This window comes from Pelodiscus sinensis, chromosome 14 (genome assembly GCF_049634645.1).
Source record: "Pelodiscus sinensis isolate JC-2024 chromosome 14, ASM4963464v1, whole genome shotgun sequence".
NCBI classification, from domain to species: Eukaryota; Metazoa; Chordata; order Testudines; family Trionychidae; genus Pelodiscus; species Pelodiscus sinensis.
In genome coordinates this window covers 20682412-20703854 of record NC_134724.1, presented here as the reverse complement: position 1 = coordinate 20703854, position 21443 = coordinate 20682412, and the positions used below count along the sequence as shown (strand labels likewise).

General features: G+C 43.8%; 1 protein-coding gene across 3 annotated transcripts in view; it reads left to right on the top strand.

Annotated features, from left to right (window-relative positions):
• Window positions 1-1903, top strand: part of GABPB1 (GA binding protein transcription factor subunit beta 1) — a 53190-nt gene extending 51287 nt beyond the window's left edge. For all 3 annotated transcript variants that reach the window (XM_006139236.4, XM_014581654.3, XM_014581653.3), the window contains exon 9: window positions 162-1903. In XM_006139236.4, coding sequence (XP_006139298.1) covers window positions 162-314 — 153 coding nt within the window. In that variant the 3' untranslated portion in view covers window positions 315-1903. The remainder of the gene's footprint in view (window positions 1-161) is intronic.
• Window positions 1904-21443: the final 19540 nt, after the last annotated feature.

The window sequence follows — 21443 nt, the reverse complement described above, 5'->3', positions numbered from 1 at the left end:
AAAGTATTTAAATGAGAGTTTTTCCTGAGCAAATTGCAGAGCTGAACGTCCTAGCTTATGATACTGTGCATGATACATTACACCTTATCTGTGTAAAAACTGTCATTTGTCTTGCACTTAGTATGCATTTGGCAAAATATTGCTGTTTTTGTTTTCAATAGGAGAGAGAAACTCTACAAAAACAGCTGGATGAAGCAAATAGAGAAGCACAAAAGTATCGCCAGCAACTTCTAAAGAAAGAGCAAGAAGCAGAGGCTTATCGACAGAAATTAGAGGCGATGACCCGTCTCCAGACTAATAAAGAAGCTGTTTAAATATTGAAATGGACATATTGCAAAGTCTGTTACTTTCAGTCAAGAAAACTGCAGTACAATCTTGAACTGTACACTGTATAGGTACAGAAATGGGATTACACAATAGCAAAGATGCTACAGGTTGATAACTGGACTTAAGCCATGAGCTATGATGAATTTCTTGTAACATAAAAGCTGAATTCAGAAATTGTGAAAAGTATTTAAAATGAAATACTGTAAATAGTTGTTTTTTTTACAGTTCCAAAGTGAGTTGATAAATCTTTTTGAAGGGATCCAGAAACACAAGAAGCCAGCATTTTTGTGATATTTTGGATTTTAGTATAAATCTAATTTCTGAAAAACAGAACAGTTTTAAGGGTGATGTTGCTGATTAAGATTTAAAGTTTAAAAATGAATTATGAGACAAAGTGAATTAACAGCTATTCCCACAAAGAACAATTTAGATATCTTTTTGAATATAACATTTCCTGATGGAAATCTTTGTACAACTTTAAGTAGTTGTCTTAGATTTTCTGAAAACTCTTGTTTTAGAAAGTGAAAATTTTATATTTAATTTCAGATATATCCAATTAGATTTACATGTATATGAAGTTAATATTTTTTAAACTTTTTCAGTTTGTACATATGCTGCATGTTTTTATAATTTCTACACTTATTTTGCAAAGATATTTTTCAGCAAAGATGAGGGAAAATTATGAGAAAAAATGTTTAACCTAAATGTCATTTGAATTAACTTAGCAGCCAGTTTTATTGTGAATGGTATATTTCTTGGAGGAATGTAATTTGTAAAAATAAAAAAAAGACATTATTTGAAAATGTTGAGAGTGGGAGCATTGAAACTTCACTTTTCTGTGTGTCTTAACTTCCATGTGCAAACATTTTAAAGTACAAAAATATGAAAACTATCTCCACAGAAGCCCACATACCAATTATTTTAAAATATTCTTAAAACTGTTTCCCCAATAATTTTCAGATTATCTCAAGAGCACATTTTATAAACAAGCTTTTGTATTTAAATTATGCCGTTGGACCTGAAAGTTTGATGTTGTTTGGGGGCTTTTGTTGCCTGGCATCCTTGTGCTTCACTGTGATAAAGTGTCTGTTTGTGCAGTGATTTGTACTTAGCATTTATATAGTGCTTTACATCTTTAAAGAGTTGTATAATCAGTAAATAATTAATCCTTTCTGTGCCCCCTATGGTAGGAACATTATTATCTCCATTTTAGTGTAAGTGAGACACAGAGAAGTTAAGTGAATTGCCCAAGGCCACATAAGTCAGTGGCAGACCTGGGAATAGAACTCAGGAGTTCCTGGCTCCTAGTCCCTTCCTTAGGTCATGCTGCCTTACGACTTTTTGATGCCACGTTACATTAAACTTTCAACTGTGGTGTAGATTCCTTTTTTGTAAAACATAAATTGTCTTTTAATCGTGCTTTGCTTTGTCTTTCCATGTTTCACTGCTTTTATGATATTGTTTATATAAATGTAAACAAAGTCTAGTTTACCTATACTGTATTCAAAGGCATTGCCCTTAAAACTGTACTCTGGCCTACTTTTTCTATTTTACAATTAAATATCTTTTCCACATATTTATGGTGTAGAAGCAAATACTTTCAAATTGTTTTCAATGCACATTAAAAGATCCGAATTTGTATCATGGTTCTGAACAATATGAAAACCCTGAGTTGCACATGAGGTATAGAGAATATCCTTTGGGGGTGGAAAGGGAAGGAGGGAAGAGCAAGAAGAAAATTGATTTGGCAAAATATAAATTCTGTAATCCATTCATCATGAGAAAAAAGCTTTAAATGGTATTTTTGCAAGATTTTTAATATAGCAAAAGGGCTTAAGAAGAATACATAGAAGGCAATTTAGCTGCTTTTTGGAAACACTTTAAGAATTTAGTGGCTAGTGTAAATACTATTTTTAAAATTTCACTATGAAAAGTTCCCTCAGTATACTCTCACATGGTGCTTGACAGAAATGTGTTGTGCACTGTTTCTAAGTACACAGCATAGAGGTTAGAACTAGAAAAAGTAGCCCTACAGTCTTCAGTTAGGTGACTCATGATGCAGGACTGAGCCTGTGTCTTGCAATGTATGAAAACTAATAACTCCTTGTAACTGTAGATACATCCAAACCTTCCACTGTCCCAGAGCTTAGTTGCCAGTACCTAAATATGACAAGGATTGGGGCTATATAAGTACTTAGGCCCTTTCCATGTTAAAAGTATTGTTGTAATATCAATAGATTGTTAGTGCTGCACTGGTGTAACTGTGCAACTTTTTCCATCATGTCCTGGTACATATTCCAGAGTTGTTCTTCAATTAGCATCCCTAATAATGCTCCATTTCAGGTGTGCTTACACCCTGTGCACCTTGACTGGAGCCTTTTGATGGTAGTGCCCATTGTGAATTATACATCCTTATGCCCTACACCTGAGGACATATAGGGCTGCCTGGGCAAACTTTCCTTCAAAGTCTGAGATTGAGTGTAATGTGTTTGCTTTACTATCGAAAGCTTGTCCTTAATTTGATTTTTTCTTTTTTAATTTAATTTTAATTTTATGCTTCATTGATTTTGTAGAGAGATTTGCTCTAGAAGTCCCTTCACTCTAGCAGGGATTTTTCATTTTGAGATCCAATGTCCTGATTTTCAATAATTGCCTGACTTGCCGGGAAACTATTGTGATCAATGACTGGAATTTCTGGTGTATCTACAGCATGAGCAAGACTTAATTCCCTCAGATATGTTATTTGTTCAGCTTTTAAAACCAGGGCCACGAAAATAAAACTTAAACTGTTAATGACAGAGTGTTATCTCCATCTGGCCTTGGATCTAGGCATCAGCCTCTAATAGGCCACAGTGCCCTGTCAACATCTGCACTTACTCAGGAGAGATCCTCAGCAGGCTCATTCTCCTTATAAAGGGTATGTCTAGACTACATCCCTCTGTCGGCAGAGGGATGTAGATTAGGCAGGTCGACATTGCAAATGAGGCAGGGATTTAAATATCCTGTGCCTAATTTGCATAAAAATGGCCACCGGGTTTTGCTGACTCAGCACTTTGTCGGCAAAAAGCAGCAGTCTAGAGGGGGATCTTTGGAGAAAGAAATCTTTTTTTTCGACAGATCCTGTAAACCTCCTTGCAGGAGGCATAAGGGATCTGTCAAAAAAGGCGTTATTTCTCAACAGATCCCCCTGTAGACTGAGTCAGCAAAACTTGGTGGCCATTTTTATGCAAATTAGGCATGGAATATTTAAATCCCTGCCTCGTTTACAATGTCAACCTGCCTAATCTGTATCCCTCTGCCGACAGAGAGATGCAGTCTAGACATACCCAAAGAGTCTACTTTGGGAGAGCCTCAGTCTTCTCAAAGTGAGATGGTTCTGCAGATCTCAAGTCCTACTTTGGGTACCACTGAGACTCCAGACTTTTTCAGTGTTGACTCTATGCAAGGAGTTCTAAGCTTTTCTAAGGCTAAATGCACCAAACATGCTTCAGTACTGATACAAAACTCCCCCAATACTCTCCATGTCTAAGTCAGCCACCAAAACATCCTCAATACTAGGGCAGACGTCACACCTCTCACACTGTCTCAAATCCTCCAAGCCATCTTCATCGGAGCCTTCTATTTCCATCGTATGAGATCCATCAGAGCATCTCTGCCAGCAATACCAACTTGGAACCTGACTATGCGCCAACACACCCAGTACCACAGGAATTCGGATACTCCACAATATTATTAATTTTGGATGAGCTAGAGTCTCTCACAAGTGACACAGTCATCAAGACTTTTCCCAAGACTGTTCAACTCTCCAACCCTCAGAAGGACAGAGTTCCTCCTTCACATGCAGTGTTGTTCTCTTCAGACTTCCAAATCTCAGTCTAGGATCCCCAGATTCACCAGTGGGACCTCCTCTCCTGACACTTCCGGGGAAAGAGAGGAATTGCATCTAGCACTAACCTGCATTCTTTTTGCACTGCTCAGTCACCATTGACAGCAACTCCCATGTCTCATGAACTCTCTTAGTGGCCATATTGGGATCCTTAGGTTGTATGTCAACACCAATTTTCATGAGATCCTTGTCTTTCATGTGAGGACCACAGAAGGAGACCTATTCCTACTCCATCTATCCCTCCTCCATTAACTCAAATGCAGAACCCTTTGAAGAAAGGGAGGCCAAAGCAGATGAAGCTTTTCTGCAAGATGAGATGGAAATGCCTCCTCCAGCTTCTCTGGCTAATGATTTCAAACAATTTCAGGATTGACTGAAATGTGTGCAATTTCTTTACAGATTCCGTGAGAGGAGATGAGAGAGGTAGCATAAGCTCATGAACATTCTTCAGTGGACTTCCTCTGCTTAAATTGCCTTGCCAATTAATGGGCCCAGTGGGACACTGCAAAGACCATCTTGCATACCCCAGCAACAATACCACTAATATGCAAGAGTGCCAGTAAAAATATTCAGTCCTACCTAAGGACTCTGAACTTTTATTTTCCTATTCTGCACCTAAATTTTTGGTTGTAGAAGCAATGAATGAACATGGAAAGCAGCACCATGTAAAATCCACACCTGAACAAAAATGTGTGAACCTCTCCTTATTTGGCTGCAAGAACTACTTGTCTGTGGGACTTCAGTTCAGGATCACAAATTACCAGGCTTTTAGAGCAAAACATAACTATACACATTATTCTAAGTTTACCACCTTTATTAAGTTCCTGCTGATGGAACATCATAAGCAACTTCAGTCAATTATTAACAATTGTTAGCTCAGACCTCACAGTGGGCCTCTTTAGATGCAGTTTGATCCTGTGTCTCAGTCCGTTTCTACAGCAGTGGTCATGCATAGAACATCCTTGCTCCAGCTGTCTGAGTTCCCAAGAGAGGTCCAAAACCTTATCGAGGTCCCCCCCGCTTCGATGGATTACATTTTTTTGTGGAAACCACTGACAAATCCTTGTGCACACATTAAAAAATTCCAGGGCCCTCTGGAAATTCCCACCTGCAAGCAAATGAAAGTTTAGCCGATTGCAGCTAGCACAGAGATCCCATCTTGCTCCATTTTCAGGATTTCAGAGACCCACAGCACTGTCCAGAAAGAAGCCAATGTTTCAAAAGGCCATGTTTATACTTGCTGGGAGATTGGTGCTCTGGGAATTGATCTCACAGGAGTTGATTTAGTGGATCTGATCACACTCAGGTTGACCCCCCCACAGTGGGGGTGCCACAGTAATTCACATAGTTGGAGTTACATACCTTAATTTGAAATTGCCCCTATGTGTTGACCTGAGCAAAGAAATAGAACACCTTCATTATATACACCACTAAGCCTTATGCTACGCCACCTTTGTCGTCATCAAAACAGCAGGTTTGATAGATTGGTCAAGAGTCTGGAACAACCTCACACCACTGAGCTTCTACCTGCTTCTCCCCCTCCTGTCCCCAGCTTTGGAAGCTCCCTCTCCAACTTTCACCCACATGGGAGCAGTTTGCATCCAACAAATGAGTGTTGGAAGTTACAAGATTTAGTTGCTTCCCTCAATTTTACATCCCCCTCCCAAATTGTCTCTCTTCCCCATCTCTTTTCAGGGACCTCTCTCATAAGCACTTGCTGAAACAGGAAATGGATTCCTTTTTATACTTAGGAGGCACAAAACCAGATCCATCTCAGCACAGAGGCAGGGCTCTTAATCCAAGTATTTTCTAGTTCCCAAAAAATGGGGGAGTGAAGACCAATTCTATATCTTAAGATTACTCAAAATAACTTCACGAAAACAAAAGTGCAGGATGGTGATTCTTGTACCTATAATTCCATCATTGGAACCAGAGTGTTGGTTCTCAGCCTCCAGGTTTCGTATTTTCATGTCATGATTCAGCTTGTGCATAAGAGATTCCTTTGGTTTCTAGGGGTATGTCTACACAGCAAAGTTATTTCGAAATAACAGCCGTTATTTCGAAATAACTTTGCTATCATCTACACAGCCAAACCTCTATTTTGAAATTAATTCAAAATAGCGGAGCACTTATTTTGAATTTGATAAACCTCATTCCACAAGGAATAACGCTAAATTCGAGAGAGCTATTTTGAAATAAGTTCTGTGTAGACACTTATTTCAAAATAGGGCCTCCAGCCTTCCCAGGGTGCACTGGTAGCCACTCCAACCTCAACCAAGAACACTCCTTCCCCTTCCTCCTCCCCAGAGCCCTTAAAGGGGTTGACTCTGGCCACAGTGCCTGTGCCAGCTCCAAGCCTGCCAGCCCAGAGCCAGCAGTCACTGCCCCTGACCCAGTGGCCCCAAAACATGAGCCAGCAAGCCACTGGCAGCCAGCCCTCCACTGCTCCCCAGGAGCAGTCTGCCAGCTCCCAGGAACCTGCCAGGGCCTGGAGAAGGTGGGCGCCTTCCTGGTCCAGGGTGGAGATCATGGACCTTATTCAGGTTTGGGAGGGGATGCCCCCAATGTCCATAAACTCTGCACTAGATGAAGGAACTTGGCCATCTATGGCAGGAGAGTTGCCAGCCTGGCTACCAACGGCCACATGCGAACCCAGGAGCAGGTTTGCATGAAAATCAAGTTAGCCTGGTGAGACCCCCCCAACCTTGAGCCCTGAGCTTCCCCTCCCCCTTCTTCCCCTTGCTTCACCCTTCCAGCTCCCTCCTCCCAGGTTCCTCCCTCTCCTCTCCTACCCTCTCTTCTCCCCTCTCCCACCTCCTTTCCCCAGTCTCACCAGAGTTTCATTCCCCCCACCCCCAGTTTTGTTAAATAAAGAGCATTTGTGTTCATGAAAATATGTCTATTTTATTTGACATCAGGAAGGCGGGTTAGGGACGGGTAAGTGGAATGAGGCACAAGCCCCCAGTGGGACAGAGCAGGGAGGCTTTTAGTGCTCCTCAGGGTGAAAGCTCTCCCGCAGGGCCTCCTGGATACAGACAGCCCCCCGATGGACCTCCCAGATGGCAGCCTGCAGAAAGTGCAGCCAGGCTTGCAGCAATGCATCCACAAGATGCACCAGAGCCCAGAGGCAGCTCTGGCTCCATATTGCTGAATGCTGTGGTGTCCTGAGTGAGAGCAGCCAGAGCACACAGAAACAAAATGCTTTGCTGTCCCTCATCAAGGTAGGCAAGCAAGCAGGGAAAGCTGAGAACCGGCTGTCCGGAGGGCTCCCTTTAAGCACAGGGCTCAATAGCTTCAGGCAGCAGCCCCACATAGTAAGTCCAGACCTGATGCCCTGCCGGACCTGGTTCCAACTAGCCTTAAATGCGATTCAGTGTCCGCTCAGTGTGGATGCACTATTTCGAAATAGCAAAACACTATTTCAAAATGCATTTTGTGTAGATGCGTTATTTCGAAATAAGCTATTTCAAAATAATGCTGTAGTGTAGACATACTGGATGTGATCTTGATCATCTAGGCTATCATAAGCTTCCTTTTGGTCTTTCTTTGCCATGCAGATGTTCTCCAAAATACAAGAAGTAGTTGCTGCTTATTTTTGACATCTTGGGATAATTCTTTTCCCAGACGTTGACAATGGATTATTCAAGGGCTGGTCTTAAACAAGGTTCTCTCCAAAATTAAGGCAGCAGGATTTGTGTACTGCAGGCGAGGCATGCAGCTCAACCTCAAGACATCCACTTTCATCCCAGGACAAAGGACACAGTTCCTACAGGTCTCCTTAGATGCCCTGTCAGCCAGAGCTTACCTCCTACTTTGAGTGATTGCTCACTTCCAATTAGGTGTGTGCATGCTGCATGCACCGCAGCCAGAAAGACTTTCCCCTTAGCAGTACCTATGGGGTTGACTCAGGTGTCCCCTGGAGTCATGCCTTCATAGCACAGAATATAGGGCTTTGTGTGCCGTCCCACCGCCATCTCAGTTCCTTTTTACTGCTTGTGACAGTTAGCTGGAATACTCGTTATCCCTTGCTTTGCAAGCCTTCTCTGTCTCCTAGCAGAATTCTCCTGTCAATATTTAGTTTAATATAGTTAGTTAATCTTTCCATAGATGTTCATCTAGGATACTCCCCATCCCCCTGCCCAGGAGTGACCCCCACACTTCTTGCTTGAAATGTTTGGGGGAACCCCAACAAAAAAGGAACGCTGCAAAGTTTGCAGAGGATTTCATCCTAGGACTCAGAAGGAAAGGGAATAGTGCCTCAAGCGTCTTCTGATGGAAGCTGCTCTCCATCCCCTCTCAGACCTGGGGTCAGCCAAGGCAATGTGCAGTACTCCTGCATTCTCACAGCATGGGTCTGCATGAACTAGAGACTCTAGCAATGGCCCTCAGCACTGGGTAGGGGAACTATACTGGTTTCCACATTCTTGGCACTGTTCCCCAGCACCTCAGTGGTTGTTCTACAGTGAGCCCTCCCAGGTGGAATCCTGCAGATCAAGAAGAAAGCAGGCAGTTCAGGTCGAATAGACACAGGCAACAGTTGCACACAGTACTGTGGCCTGGAGCATGGCAGACTTCAGCCCAGTGGCTTTTCTGGACCCCCAGCTGGGTCAGGACCAAAGGGTCCTATTTGTGAAGGTCAGCATTGGCGGCCTTGGAATCATGTGGCACCCCACTGGGGCAGGACCAACTGCACCATAATGCACTGGTGCCACTGGCATTGGTATCGATGGTACCAACTGCACCAGCCCCAACTGCACTGGCAGACCAGGCACTGCATTATTCCCTTGGTGCCAAGGGCAGAGAACAGGACCTACTCCTGGTTACGGCCTTGTCCTCATTCTTGCCTGGTGAAGTGGTCATCGGCACTTCAATGGCTTGTGCTCTGGAGGACAGCAGCTGCTGAGAAGAGTGCCATAGAACCCGAGGGTGCAGGTTGAGGGGGTCACTGAAATATCAGATCTGATGGTGGATATCCTTGCTCCCTCTGGTGCCTCCTATTGCCCTGCCACTTATAAAAATTATCCAGGACACCACTAAGAGGACTGAATGAAAGTACTTTGTTCTCTCTAAGGAGTTTGACGAGTTTTATACTCCTCCTCCACCAAACTCCCTAGGGTAGCAGCAGCATATGAACAGGAGTGCCAAGGATATCAGGGCCCAGTTCCTAAAAGCTAGAAGGCTAAGAAGCTGGACTTCTTTGGGAAGAAAATTTATTCCCAGGAGCGAGGTCTCTTGTTCCGAATTTCCAACCACCAGGCTGTCCTCAGCAAATGCAACTACAACTTATGCAGCACTATGACAAAGTTCTGCCTGAGGACTCCAGGGCACAGTTCTCCTCCATAGGTAAGGAGGGTAAGCTGATTGCTGGGGTTTCATTCCAGGCAGCTCTTGATGTGGCTGATTTGACCATCTGCACTGGGTAGCCATGAGGAGCTCCTGGCAGCAGGTATCAGGGCTCCTATTTGAGGTCCAGCAGACCATACGAGATCTTCCCTTTGAAGGCTCCACCGTCTTTACAAATAAAACTTCTTGCACCAGAAGGAGCTGTCTACACTGCCCCTTCTTGCGCAAGAAAAACCCTCTTGTGCAATGCCTCTACGCTGATTATTTTCAGGAATAACAGCATTGCACAAGAGGGTTTTTCTTGCACAAGAAGGGGCAGTGTAGACAGCTCCTTTTGGTGCAGAGCCTCTTCTGCAAAAATGGCAGTTCATTAGGTATGCAAATGAGGTTTGACGATACTCCACGCTTAGCCTCATTTGCATATTTTCCGTGCAAGAAGCCACGAGTGTAGACATAGCCCCAGAGTCTCATTCTTTAAACTGAAAGTTTGTGCCAGGTTAAATCACAGACTTTCTGCTTTTGAATTCCCCCAATAATTAGAAACTTGCAATTAGTATTAACAGAATCTGTGACCAAACACCAGCCAAGTGTATTACAGTGGTAATAGCTGAATATCTAACATATCTAAGCAAAGCAGGGGCAAACTATATTTATATAAACACACCCAGGATTTCTTTCCTGTTCCAGCTGTCTGTAATGGAAACATTGATTCAGACCCATTTATCACTAAAATCTGGTTGGCTGCTGCTGGGCCAGTTTCAGCACAGTTGTTCTCAAATACAGTATGTAATGAATCAAGAGGGTGATCAGCAAGTTCAGAGTCATTGTTTGGGATCTATTTTTCCAAACTTGGAAGTTCTAGAGAACTCAGAAGAATCCCCTTCCCTGATAAAACTCTCTCTCTCAATGGTTTGATAATCTTTGTCCTCCACTTTTGGGCATCCTCTTTTCTTGCTTCATTCTCACAGCTCAGCCTGAATTTTGGGTGATCTGTGTCAATTGAAGCAAGAGTGAAGACCAATAGACGTCTAGGCTGAGTCTGACAGGTTGCAACATGTAGATTTTAAAAAAAAATCTCCTGTGGCTGATTTTGAGGTAAAGAAAGTTATTTTCCTCTAACACAGTATCCACAAACTCAGACAGCAGGTATCAGCATTGTGGATAATCTGGTAATCCAGGATTAACCACACTTGTTGTGAGAAAATTCTTTATATTTTGTGTGAATAAGATAGATCAGACGAGGGACGAGCTGACTGCTGCTGTGGTGCCCAGGCAAAGCCTTGAGACTATCTTCTCTGCTAGAGTTTCCTTTAACGGTGCTCGTAGAAATACTGAAGGTGCTGAGACGATTTTTTACTCCTCATCCCCCTCCCATCCATTGAAGGCTACTGGGGAAGTAACATGGTGTTTTGCTGTTGGAGATTGTCAACATAATGTTAGAGAGAGCAAGACTCCCTTTTGTTTTGAAGGAAGTGTTAGGACAGCCTCTGTTCAAGAAATCATCACTGAACATGAAGAATCTGGCTAATTCTCATTTGAATGTCTTCTGCATATTCCCATTCATGGGATGCACCACCTTAGACAGTGGATCTTTCTCATAGCATTCCCCTTTTGAGTCCTTATATGACTTTCCTACCTCTCCCTTCACTGTTTCAAATATTTGGAGGGTGAAGCTAGAATAGGGGGCATGGTGTTATTTGCTGATTCAGTTCCTTCCTATCATAGCAGCAGATGGACACAAACCTCTCTGGGTCCCTTGCTTAGCAGTATCTTAGCTTAGTATAGTCACACCTTATAAAGTAGTTTAGCCTAAGGAGAGGTGAGCATGGTAGTTTAGAAAAGCTACGGAGAGATCATCAGCTTCATTTACCAGTTCCAAGGTGGAGCCAAAGTTAAGAAGACTTGTTTTTGAGAGCCGTGCATCTTGCCCAGAGATTTTTGCGGCATGCTCATACTAGATGCATAAGAATGTAGCACTTTAAAGACTAACAAGATGGTTTATTAGATGATGAGCTTTCGTGGGCCAGACCCACTTCCTCAGATCAAATAGTGGAAGAAAGTAGTCACCTTTCTTCCACTATTTGATCTGAGGAAGTGGGTCTGGCCCACGAAAGCTCATCATCTAATAAACCATCTTGTTAGTCTTTAAAGTGCTACATTGTCCTGCATTTTGCTTCAACTACCCCAGACTAACACGGCTACATTTCTATCACTAGATGCATAGTTTGTCTTGGTGAAAGCCACTCTCCTTTGAGATGCTCTGACTGCAGCACATTCACCTTGCAAGCACACAAGGAATAGTAGAACAGGCTATACTCTTTATTCCTTCTAGAAGGTTGGGGAGCAAAGCTTCTTGGATCCTGCACCACTAAAGGTCTAACCTTAAGGAAGAAAAAACAGTGTTGACTTCAGATACTTCTGGGTCTGCTAAAAAGATTGTATTGCTAAAGGTCTGAGTGTTGGCTCCAGGATCCATTTCCAATGTGGTTCCCAAGTCACTGGATCAGACTTTGAAGCAGTTATAGGCTTTGGTGGTGTCAGCATCTGATGTTAGAGCCAAACCATGATAAAGATCATTAGGTCCAACTCTCTCAGTTCTGAAGAAGATAAGATGGCTCTGGTTTCTAAAATAAAATCATAAATGGGAGACTACTTGGATCTGTCAGAAGAGGAGCCAAGCCAGTTTAGGATCCTGAACTGAAAACTAAAGTTTTGGAGTGGGATTCATCTCACAAGGTCACCCCCTTGTTCCAAGAACCAACATATGTTGGTGAATGCTTTAATAACTGAAAGCCAGATAGTGTCAAATGCACACTCAGAGCTTCCTCCATTGTTTCAGATTTGGCAAGGAGGGTATAACATCTGTTACGCTACTCTATAGATAGGCATCCCTGAAATCTTCTACTCTTCTGAAACTAACTCAAGAACACAGGATCTTCCTGTTGAAAGCCAATGGGCTGTTCAATAACAAAATGGGTGAAATATTGGAAAATTAAATGTGATCCAGAGCAAGATCTTTGGGTCTCTTTCAATCTTATGAAAGAGGAATCCCTGAATCATTTTCAGCTATTGTTGAGAGTTTTTTCCTCCAGCTTCATTGTCTTACTATATCTCCTCCCAAAAAATCGACAACAGCAATCTTCCTCCTTTCAAACTTAGCCTCAATGAAAGCAAAGCATTATTCAGCTTCCATTTCTTTTCTAAATGTTACGACTCAAGTATGAAATAAGATCTTCAGACTAATAGGGAGAAAAGTTTATTGCCAATCATTTGGAAATTGCCTTTCCTGTTTCATCAGCACATTGGACAAATGGATTTTAGAGGTGATAGGAAAAAAAGCAATCCCGTTCAGTTCAAAATCCTTCTTTCTCTCAATCACTTACTGTCTTTCCTATTCAGAGATCAGAAATCCAGTCTCTGTTACAGGTAGGAGAGAAGTAGAGGTATTTTGGGAGTTCAGGAATTTTAGAGCTTTTATTTCAGGTATTTCATGATATCAAAGAAAGATGGAGGTCTTTGTACTATATTGGAATTGAGCAAGCTTCTATCGCTGAAGTTCCAGTTCCATACATTGACTTTAGTATTTAGTAATTGCCTATCTTTCAGCCCTAGATTGGTTTGAAGTTCTCAATCTAAAGGATGCATATTTCAACAGGACTGTATCATTGCTAATATCTCTGGGTATGTCTACACTACCACCCTAGTTCGAACTAGGGTGGTAATGTAGGCAACCGGAGTTGCAAATGAAGCCCGGGATTTGAATTTCCCGGGCTTCATTTGCATAAAGCCGGGCGCTGCCATTTTTAAATGTCCACTAGTGCAGACTCCGTGCCGCGCGGCTACACGTGGCACAGCCTAGGTAATTCGGACTAGGACTACCTAGTAGGAGTAACGGTAGTTCGGACTAGAAAGCCTAGTCCGAACTACCTAGTCCGTGCCGCGTGTAGCCGCGTGGCACGGAGTCCGCATTAGCGGACATTTAAAAATGGCGGCGCCCGGCTTTATGCAAATGAAGCCCGGGAAATTCAAATCCCGGGCTTCATTTGCAACTCTGGTTGCCTACATTACCACCCTAGTTCGAACTAGGGTGGTAGTGTAGACATACCCTCTAAGCACAGTGGGGTAAGATCACTTCCCTTCTAACGACCACATCATTTTAAAATGTGACAGCAACATATTTTTATCTACTCTTATCAAGATTATTGATTTCTCAAAGACTCATTGAAGAGCACTTTAGCTTACTATCTTAACAGGACTAAAGAATTTTGAAAGTCTGTTTGTTAAACTCTTTCCCCCCCCCCCCCCCCCAGTACATGGACAACTACAAGTCATGTCATTTCTTTACAGTCACTATGTGGGTTAGACAACATACAGGAGAGGGATCTAGGATTGCCTTTAACACACTCAACTGGAGCAATGGCCACTTCTTTCGTGTGTCTTCAACATGTTCTGATTGTTGAGATGTGTAAGGCTGCCCATGGAGTTCAATTCATATTTTTATAAACCGTTACTCCAAGAACTCCCATCACCAGGGGACCTGACAGCCTGTGTGGGCCTCTGGGCAAAGTGGGGGTGAGGCTCCGTGCTCCCAGAAGAGTTGAGCTTCAGGTTGAAGGGGAAGGGCTGGGAGCAGCCATCCATCTACACCATCCAGAGCATGGTGCACCATCCGCAGGCATCCCTCTGAGCTGCTCAGAGTGCACAGCACTGCCCTTCGATGACAATTTAAAGGGCCTAAGGAATGTGGCAGCAGCCGGGAGCCCTGGGCCCCTTTGAATCACTAGGTCCTGGGCAATTGCTCCTTTTACTCCTCCCTGTCGCTGGCCTGGCCATCACTGTTAAATGAGGACTCCCACCATCTGTTCATGCAGTACTGTTTGCCAGACTTTGCAGAGTCGGAACATGCAGAGGACTAACAAAAAAGAACTGCAGTTCTGCAAGATGGACTCTGCATAAACACACTCCCTGCTTACCCTTCCCTCCTCTTTGCAGATCTTTAATCCTCTGAGGAAGCAAAGGAACCATCTGAGAAGTTGGAAGAAAGGGAAAGAAGGGCCATACGGGCTCTCTAGCAGGGTGGTTTCTATCATTCAAACTACATGTGAAGAACTCCAGTGACAAGTAAGTAACTTCCATTTTCATGCTTTATTGCATGTTCCATTTTTGAGTCAGACGGCTGGAGCCAAGAAAACGCTCAATATCTCTATTCCTTCAGGCCTGCCAATAGAGGGGCAAGGGTTGGGGAGGGTGTGTGCTAAGGGGACACGATTCAAAAGGGCCTGGGGTTCCTGGCTGCTGCCCTTGCCCCTTTAAATTGTTGCTGGAGCCCCAGACTGTGTGCTTGAGGGTAGCTGCTCCCAGCTCCACCCCTTCCACTTAAGGCCTCACCCTTTCCAGGAGCACAGAGCCAGAATCCTCCCACACTTTGCCCAGGGGCCGGGTGAATCTGTCGGCCTCCCTGGATTCCTTTGATCTCCTGGAATTTTGTCAATTTGATTATAGACTTGCCTTCAGCAACATGGATTACTTTAGTCTCATTGGTCTTATCTCTCCTGGTCAGGACACAGAAACAGCTTGCATGTGCCTATATGGTGTACTCGCACTTTTTCTAAGCCTGACATCACCATGTCCCATTCCACCGTCAGCTCCCCTAGCCCATCAGAGCGGCTCTAGGTGCTGATGGACAGCTTATGTTTTCCATTTAAATATTGTGGGGTTTTTTAAAATGGAATATTTTAGCCACCTCTGTGGTGTTGGTGGAATTAGTCCCCCACTCTGGGGTCACTCTCCTCAACAGAACGTTTACACATGTATAAGGGAGGGAGGAAAATGACCCTGTTCTTTGTGGTGATGTATAAAATAAGGAACCCAGCTTCCTCTTGAGATCCTTGTTTGAGTTTGTAGAACTAGCAGTTAGAAACATAATGTTGCAGACTCAGCAAATTAGACCTTAAAATCATCCTGAGACCGTAAACATGGATTGCAAGGATTCTATTTTTACTAAAGTTATTTTCTGGAGCAGAAGCAAATTTTAATAGGTGCTTAATTAGCACATAGAACCATATGTGGAGCCTGTGCACTTGGTAAAAACAATTTATAACACGTAATTAGAAAGTACATGACATTTTTGAGACTCACTGGAGTTTGTGAAGAATATAGAAACCAAGCAATAGAGTGAAATGCTAACTGTTGTTTAAGCATCGCTACAATTTAATGTTATTTTGATTGTGGAACACTTCATCTCCTTGCATCTTGAAAAACTTAAATACAGTTTAATCATTGTAAATGCCTAGAAATGATAATAAATGTAGCTCTCGCCTGTAAAGTGATACTGGAAACATTCATGTGCACATGGAAAATTTCCCAAGGCTTTGGCAACACAGAACAAATAAAAAAAATAGCTTTCTATTCATACTGCTTCCTGTGAACAAATATTCCATCCTTCTTGGTCTATAACCCAATCAGTTTTGAGTGCAGTGTAACTATAATATAGAATTGTTATTTATTTCAGGTAATATTTGCCATACGTGTATTTCATTATCGTCTATCTAATTTATACCTGTTCTGAACAAGATATACTATTTGTTCTCTCCTACACTGAATGAAAAATGCCTGCTCACACGATGTCATTTGGAAGGGAGAGACGTAAGATAAATGTCATGGGAAATATTTATTACGTGTAGCTTAGGTCTGAAAACATGTTTGAGTAAAATTTTGTTCTGTGTTTGTTGTTCCACACTGAAATCATAAATGTAATTATCAGTCTACTTTATTAAAGAAACTTACTGAAGGCTCATAATCAGATCTGGAATTACATAAAATCAATACACTTCCTTTTAAAAATAGTTTTAACCTTTTAAACTATTTAGGAAAGTTTTATGAGTGTGTGTTTGGATCTGAATAGGGTTTTATAGAAATGCCTAGCTCTTATATGGTAGTTATCATCTGCAGGTCTCAAAGCACTTCATATTCTTAATGTGTTTAGCCATTCAGTACCCCATTTTACAGATGAGGAACTGAGAGGATGCTAAGTAACATACCCACAGGAAGTGTGTGAAATAACAAGGAACTGAACCCAGATGTCTCAAGTCTTAGGTGATTGTTCAATCATTGGGCCATCTTCCTGTCTATATCACAAGTGCATACAACAGGGGTGGGGAACCTTTTTTGGGTTGGCAGCTGCTGACCCACAGAAAAATCAGTTGGAGGCCACATGCAAGCAAGAAGCAAAACAAAACAACTTTTTAAAAAAACCCAACCCAAACTCCACTCTCTCTCTCTCAAGTGGAGAAGGAGAGACACTCCCAACATCCTCCTTGCACACAAGAGCCTACGGGGGCCCAGGCTAGTAGATTGTGTGCTCCAGCCCCATAGTGGGATAGTGGGGTGGCTGGAGCGCCAGTGCACAGGCCGGATCCAGGCATGCTAGGGGCTGCATCCAGCCCTTGGGCCTGAGGTTTCCTACCCTTGCCATACGGTATCTAGGAAACATGCCAATAAGACATGCAAGTGAAATGACTGCTATTTGTTACAGTAGACTCCTGGGACCCCAGTCAGGGGTTAAGGACCCTTGTGCTAGGAACTTGATAAACATTTACCCCTTTACCTCAATTTGATGATAGTAAATACTGGAACTAGGGAATAAAACCTTGTAGTGCATGGGTGTGTTATGGGCTCAGATCCCCTCAAGATTCATGGTAAGGAAGCAGCTATTAGGGTATGTCTACACTACAGCACTAATTCAAACTAACTTAGTTCGAATTAGTTAATTCGAACTAAGCTAATTCAAATTAGCGCATCTAGACTTAAAAACTAGTTCGAATTAGCGTTTTGCTAATTTGAACTAGCATGTCCACACTGAGTGGACCCTGAACTGAGGTTAAGGATGGCCAGAAGCAGTGCCGGCAGGGCATCAGATTAGGACTTAGAGTGTGGAGCTGCTGTCTCAGGCTAGCCGAGGGCTCTGCTTAAAGGGACCCGACCCCCACCCCGGACAGACAGTTCTCAGGGGTTCCCTGCTTGCAAAGCAGTCCTGGCTTGGAGTGCCCTGAGTGGCCACACTCGGCACATCACAGCACTCGGCCATCAGCCCGGCTGCACTTGCCGCAGGCTGCCATCCAGAGGGGGGTCAATTAAGGGGCTTCAGGAGAGCTTCCACCCCGAGGAGCCCGCAGAGCCAGCCCAGTCCTCCCCATCGGGGACCCGTACCTCATTCCTCCCTCGCCTCCTTCCACTTACCCCTCCCTAGCCCCCCTTCCTGATGTACAAAATGAAGGACACGTGTGTTCAAAAATAGAAACTCTCTTTATTGAACAAAACTCGGGGAGACTGGGAAAAGGAGTGGGAGAGGGGAAGAGAGAGGGTGGGAGAGGGGAGGGCAACTAAAATGATCAGAGGTTTGGAACAGGTCCAATATGAAGAGAGTCTAAAGAGACTGGGACTTTTCAGCTTAGAAAAGAGGAGACTGAGGGGGGATATGATAGAGGTCTATAAAAGTGTGAGTGGTGTGGAGAGGGTGCATAAAGAAAAGTTCTTAATTAGTTCCCATAATATAAGGAATAAAGGACACCAAATGAAATGAATGGGTAGCAGGCTTCAAACTAACAACAGAAAGTTGTTCTTCACAAAGCAAATAGTCAACCTGTGGAACTCCTTCCTGCAGGAGGCTGTGAAGGCTAGAACTAGAACAGAGTTTAAAGAGAAGTGAGATAAAGTCATGGAGGTTGAGTCCATGGAGTGGTATTAGCCAGGGGGTAGAAATGGTGTCTCTGGCCTCTGTTTGTGGAAGGCTGGAGATGGATGGCACGAGACAAATGGCTTGGTCATTGTCTTCGGTCCATCCCCTCCAGGGTCCCTAGTGTTGGCCGCTGTTGACAGACAGGCTACTGGGCTAGATGGACCTTTGGTCTGACCCAGTATGGCCATTCTAAGCTCAGGGCTCAGGGTCGGGGGTCTCAGTGGACCACCTTGATTTTCATACAAACCTGCTCCTGAGTGGCCAGGCTGGCAGCTATCCTGCCCTAGATGGCCACTTTCCTATGCCTAGTGCGGAGGTTGTGGATGAGGTCCACGATGTCTGCACTAGACCAGGCGGGCGCCCACCTCTTGCGGACCTGGGCAAGCTCCTGGGAGCCGCCAGCCTGGTCCCGGGAAGAGGCGGAGGGCTGGGTGGCAGCGGGTGGCTGGCTCAAGCCTTTAAGGGCTCCGGGGCTGGGAGGGGGGCAGAAGAGTTTCCCTGGTGGTGCCCAGAGTGGCCACCAGGGAAAGCTGGGGAGGGCTAGCCTCCCATTAGTTCGAATTAAGTGGCTACACAGCCCTTAATTCGAACTAGTTAATTCGAACTAGGCGTTAGTCCTTGTGGAATGAGGTTTACCTAGTTTGAATTAAGCGCTCTGCTAGTTCGAATTAAGTTCAAACTAGCGGTTTGTATGTGTAGCGCCTATCAAAGTTAATTCGAACTAACGTCTGTTAGTTCGAATTAACTTTGCAGTGTAGACATACCCTCTGAGATGCTGAGTACATTAGGCTGTACTGCCCGTAGCACATAGGCTACACCTAGACTGCACACCTTTTTGGACAGAGGCTTTGTCGACAGATACTGTCGACAAAGGCTCTGTCCAAACAGAGCGTCTAGACTACGATCAGTATTGTCGACAAAGCAAGCCGCTTTTTTGAAAGATAGTCTAGACGCTCTCTTTCAAAAAAGCACACTTTGCATGCAATAGCACCTTTTTTCAAAAGAATACTTTTGAAAAAAAGGCATTATTCCTCAAAAAATGAGGTTTACCGTTGTCGACAAAACTGCCGCGTTCTGTCGACTTACTGTTAACAGAACGCGTCGGTAGTGTAGACGCAGGTCTAGTTTTGTCGACAAAAGCCAACTTTTGTCGCCAAAACCCTGTAGTCTAGACACACCCATAGTGCCCCAGAGGAGGCATGTTTAAGTGGGGTCAGAGCATGATCAGCTGCTCTGCTCACCACAGACATCACAGAAATACCTCAGATTAGCTTTGGTGTGAAACAGGCTGGGTTACAGCTGAGAGAGCTGGTGGGCTGGGAACTCTCTGCATCATTCCCCCAGTCCTGTGAAAGCTGCGGACATGCCTCATGTCAGGGTCGTCTGAGGGAACTTCTGGGTCCAGCCCAGCAAGTGGTGGTTGCAGACTCACAGAGACTCCATAGAATTGGGGTGGCCCTTTCCTCCAGCAGTTGCACACTGGCATTTAACTGTGCTGTAACTTGCTATGCTTGGTGGCAGAAGGTCTCAGCCCGAGCCAGAAAGTTACACTGCTGTAACATGCCAGTGGAGACTTGGGCTCATATGTTTCCAGCAGACATCTTAGGTGAGAGGTCTCCTGGCATCTGGCGACTGCCCCCATTATTTTGTTGTCACTTCTTATATTCCTTTTGCCCAAAGCGGGAATTCTTTGTGCTCAGTGCAAACTTTTCTCACCTCAAATGGGAAAGTACGAGCTCCAAAATGGATTTCAGCTTCAGGGGCCCCGGTCAGATGTCTTTCTAGGATCAACCACAGTTGGGGCTTACAGGACAAACCACCAAGCAAGGTCATGGTTTGAATAGTGAACCATTATGTTCTGAAAGTATCCTTAATGGCCCTCATTAGCATAGTCAGAATTAAAACCAGACTCACACTTCATATTTCCAACTTCACATACAAGAATGATACATGCCCCACAATAGGATATACAGTCAGCAGACTGCAGCATTAAAATTGATATATTACATAGTGCATTTTGCATCAAGTATCTTTGAGTTATGCATATTCATATTAATAAGCCAATGTTCATAACACATGGGAGGCCATAACACTATCTGTGTGAGTTTATTTTTGTTTTTTGTAATGGCTCTTTTATGAGCTAATGACAGATAAATACATTTCTGGCATATTTTGTATAGTACTTTTACACTTCTATTTTGAATGCTCTTGTATCAATGTTCCTTCCTTCACCATATCAATATCTTGATATGTATCATTCATCAGAGCAACTTTGCCCTATCTCTGCAACTGCTGTTCCTTATCAAATATCTACTGAAGACACAGACTCAGAGATACCCAGAGTTGCTATGCTGTAAGCGAAACTAGCTTGAAACTTCTCTTTATTCCAAACTGTCCACGCTGTCCAGGCATAAAAGGTAAGCTTATTTGTAAACCAGTCCTCTGCCTTTTCCAGCTTTCACCTTGGGATTATTCCCTTTTGATAAATACAGTTTTAAGTAAGATTCTTGATACAGTCCAGAACTGCTTAGAGATAGCATGGAAAAGCAAGCACTCAGAGTCACTATTAAAATACTAGCTGAAATGCAACAGAGGCAAAGGCAGACCAGGCTGTGTTTTGATCCAAAAAGTTGTAAGGGCATGGATCCTCTGAGAGGGATCTCGTGGGCTGATTATGGTTCCATATTGAGGGCCAAATTAAGGCAGAGATATGCTTGATGGGACACACGGCCAAGCAAAAGTGGGCAAGAAACGATACAGAGCATGCTCCCAACTGATATAACTCCAGCTCAGTTCTCAAGGGGCTGCCTGGTCCATAGGGTGGGCACGAGAATTAAATGAAACCTAGTCTTACCTGGCTACCATATGGAGGAGTAGCTTATCCAGGAAGGGCACCATCACTGTACAGCAGGGGTGAGGAACCTTTCTTGGGTCGGGGCCACTGAGAAGGAATAAGACACTTCCGATATTCCCCTTGCACACAAGAACTTAGGGGGGGCCTAGCTAGTAGATTTTGTGTGCTCCAGCCCTATGGCAGCAGGGGGGCTGGAGCATCAGTGTGGGCTCACCAATGCTTGGGGGTGCCCTGAACCTTGGGGGCCAGATCTAGGCAAGCCAGGGCCGGATCCAGACCCCAATCCTGCTGTACAG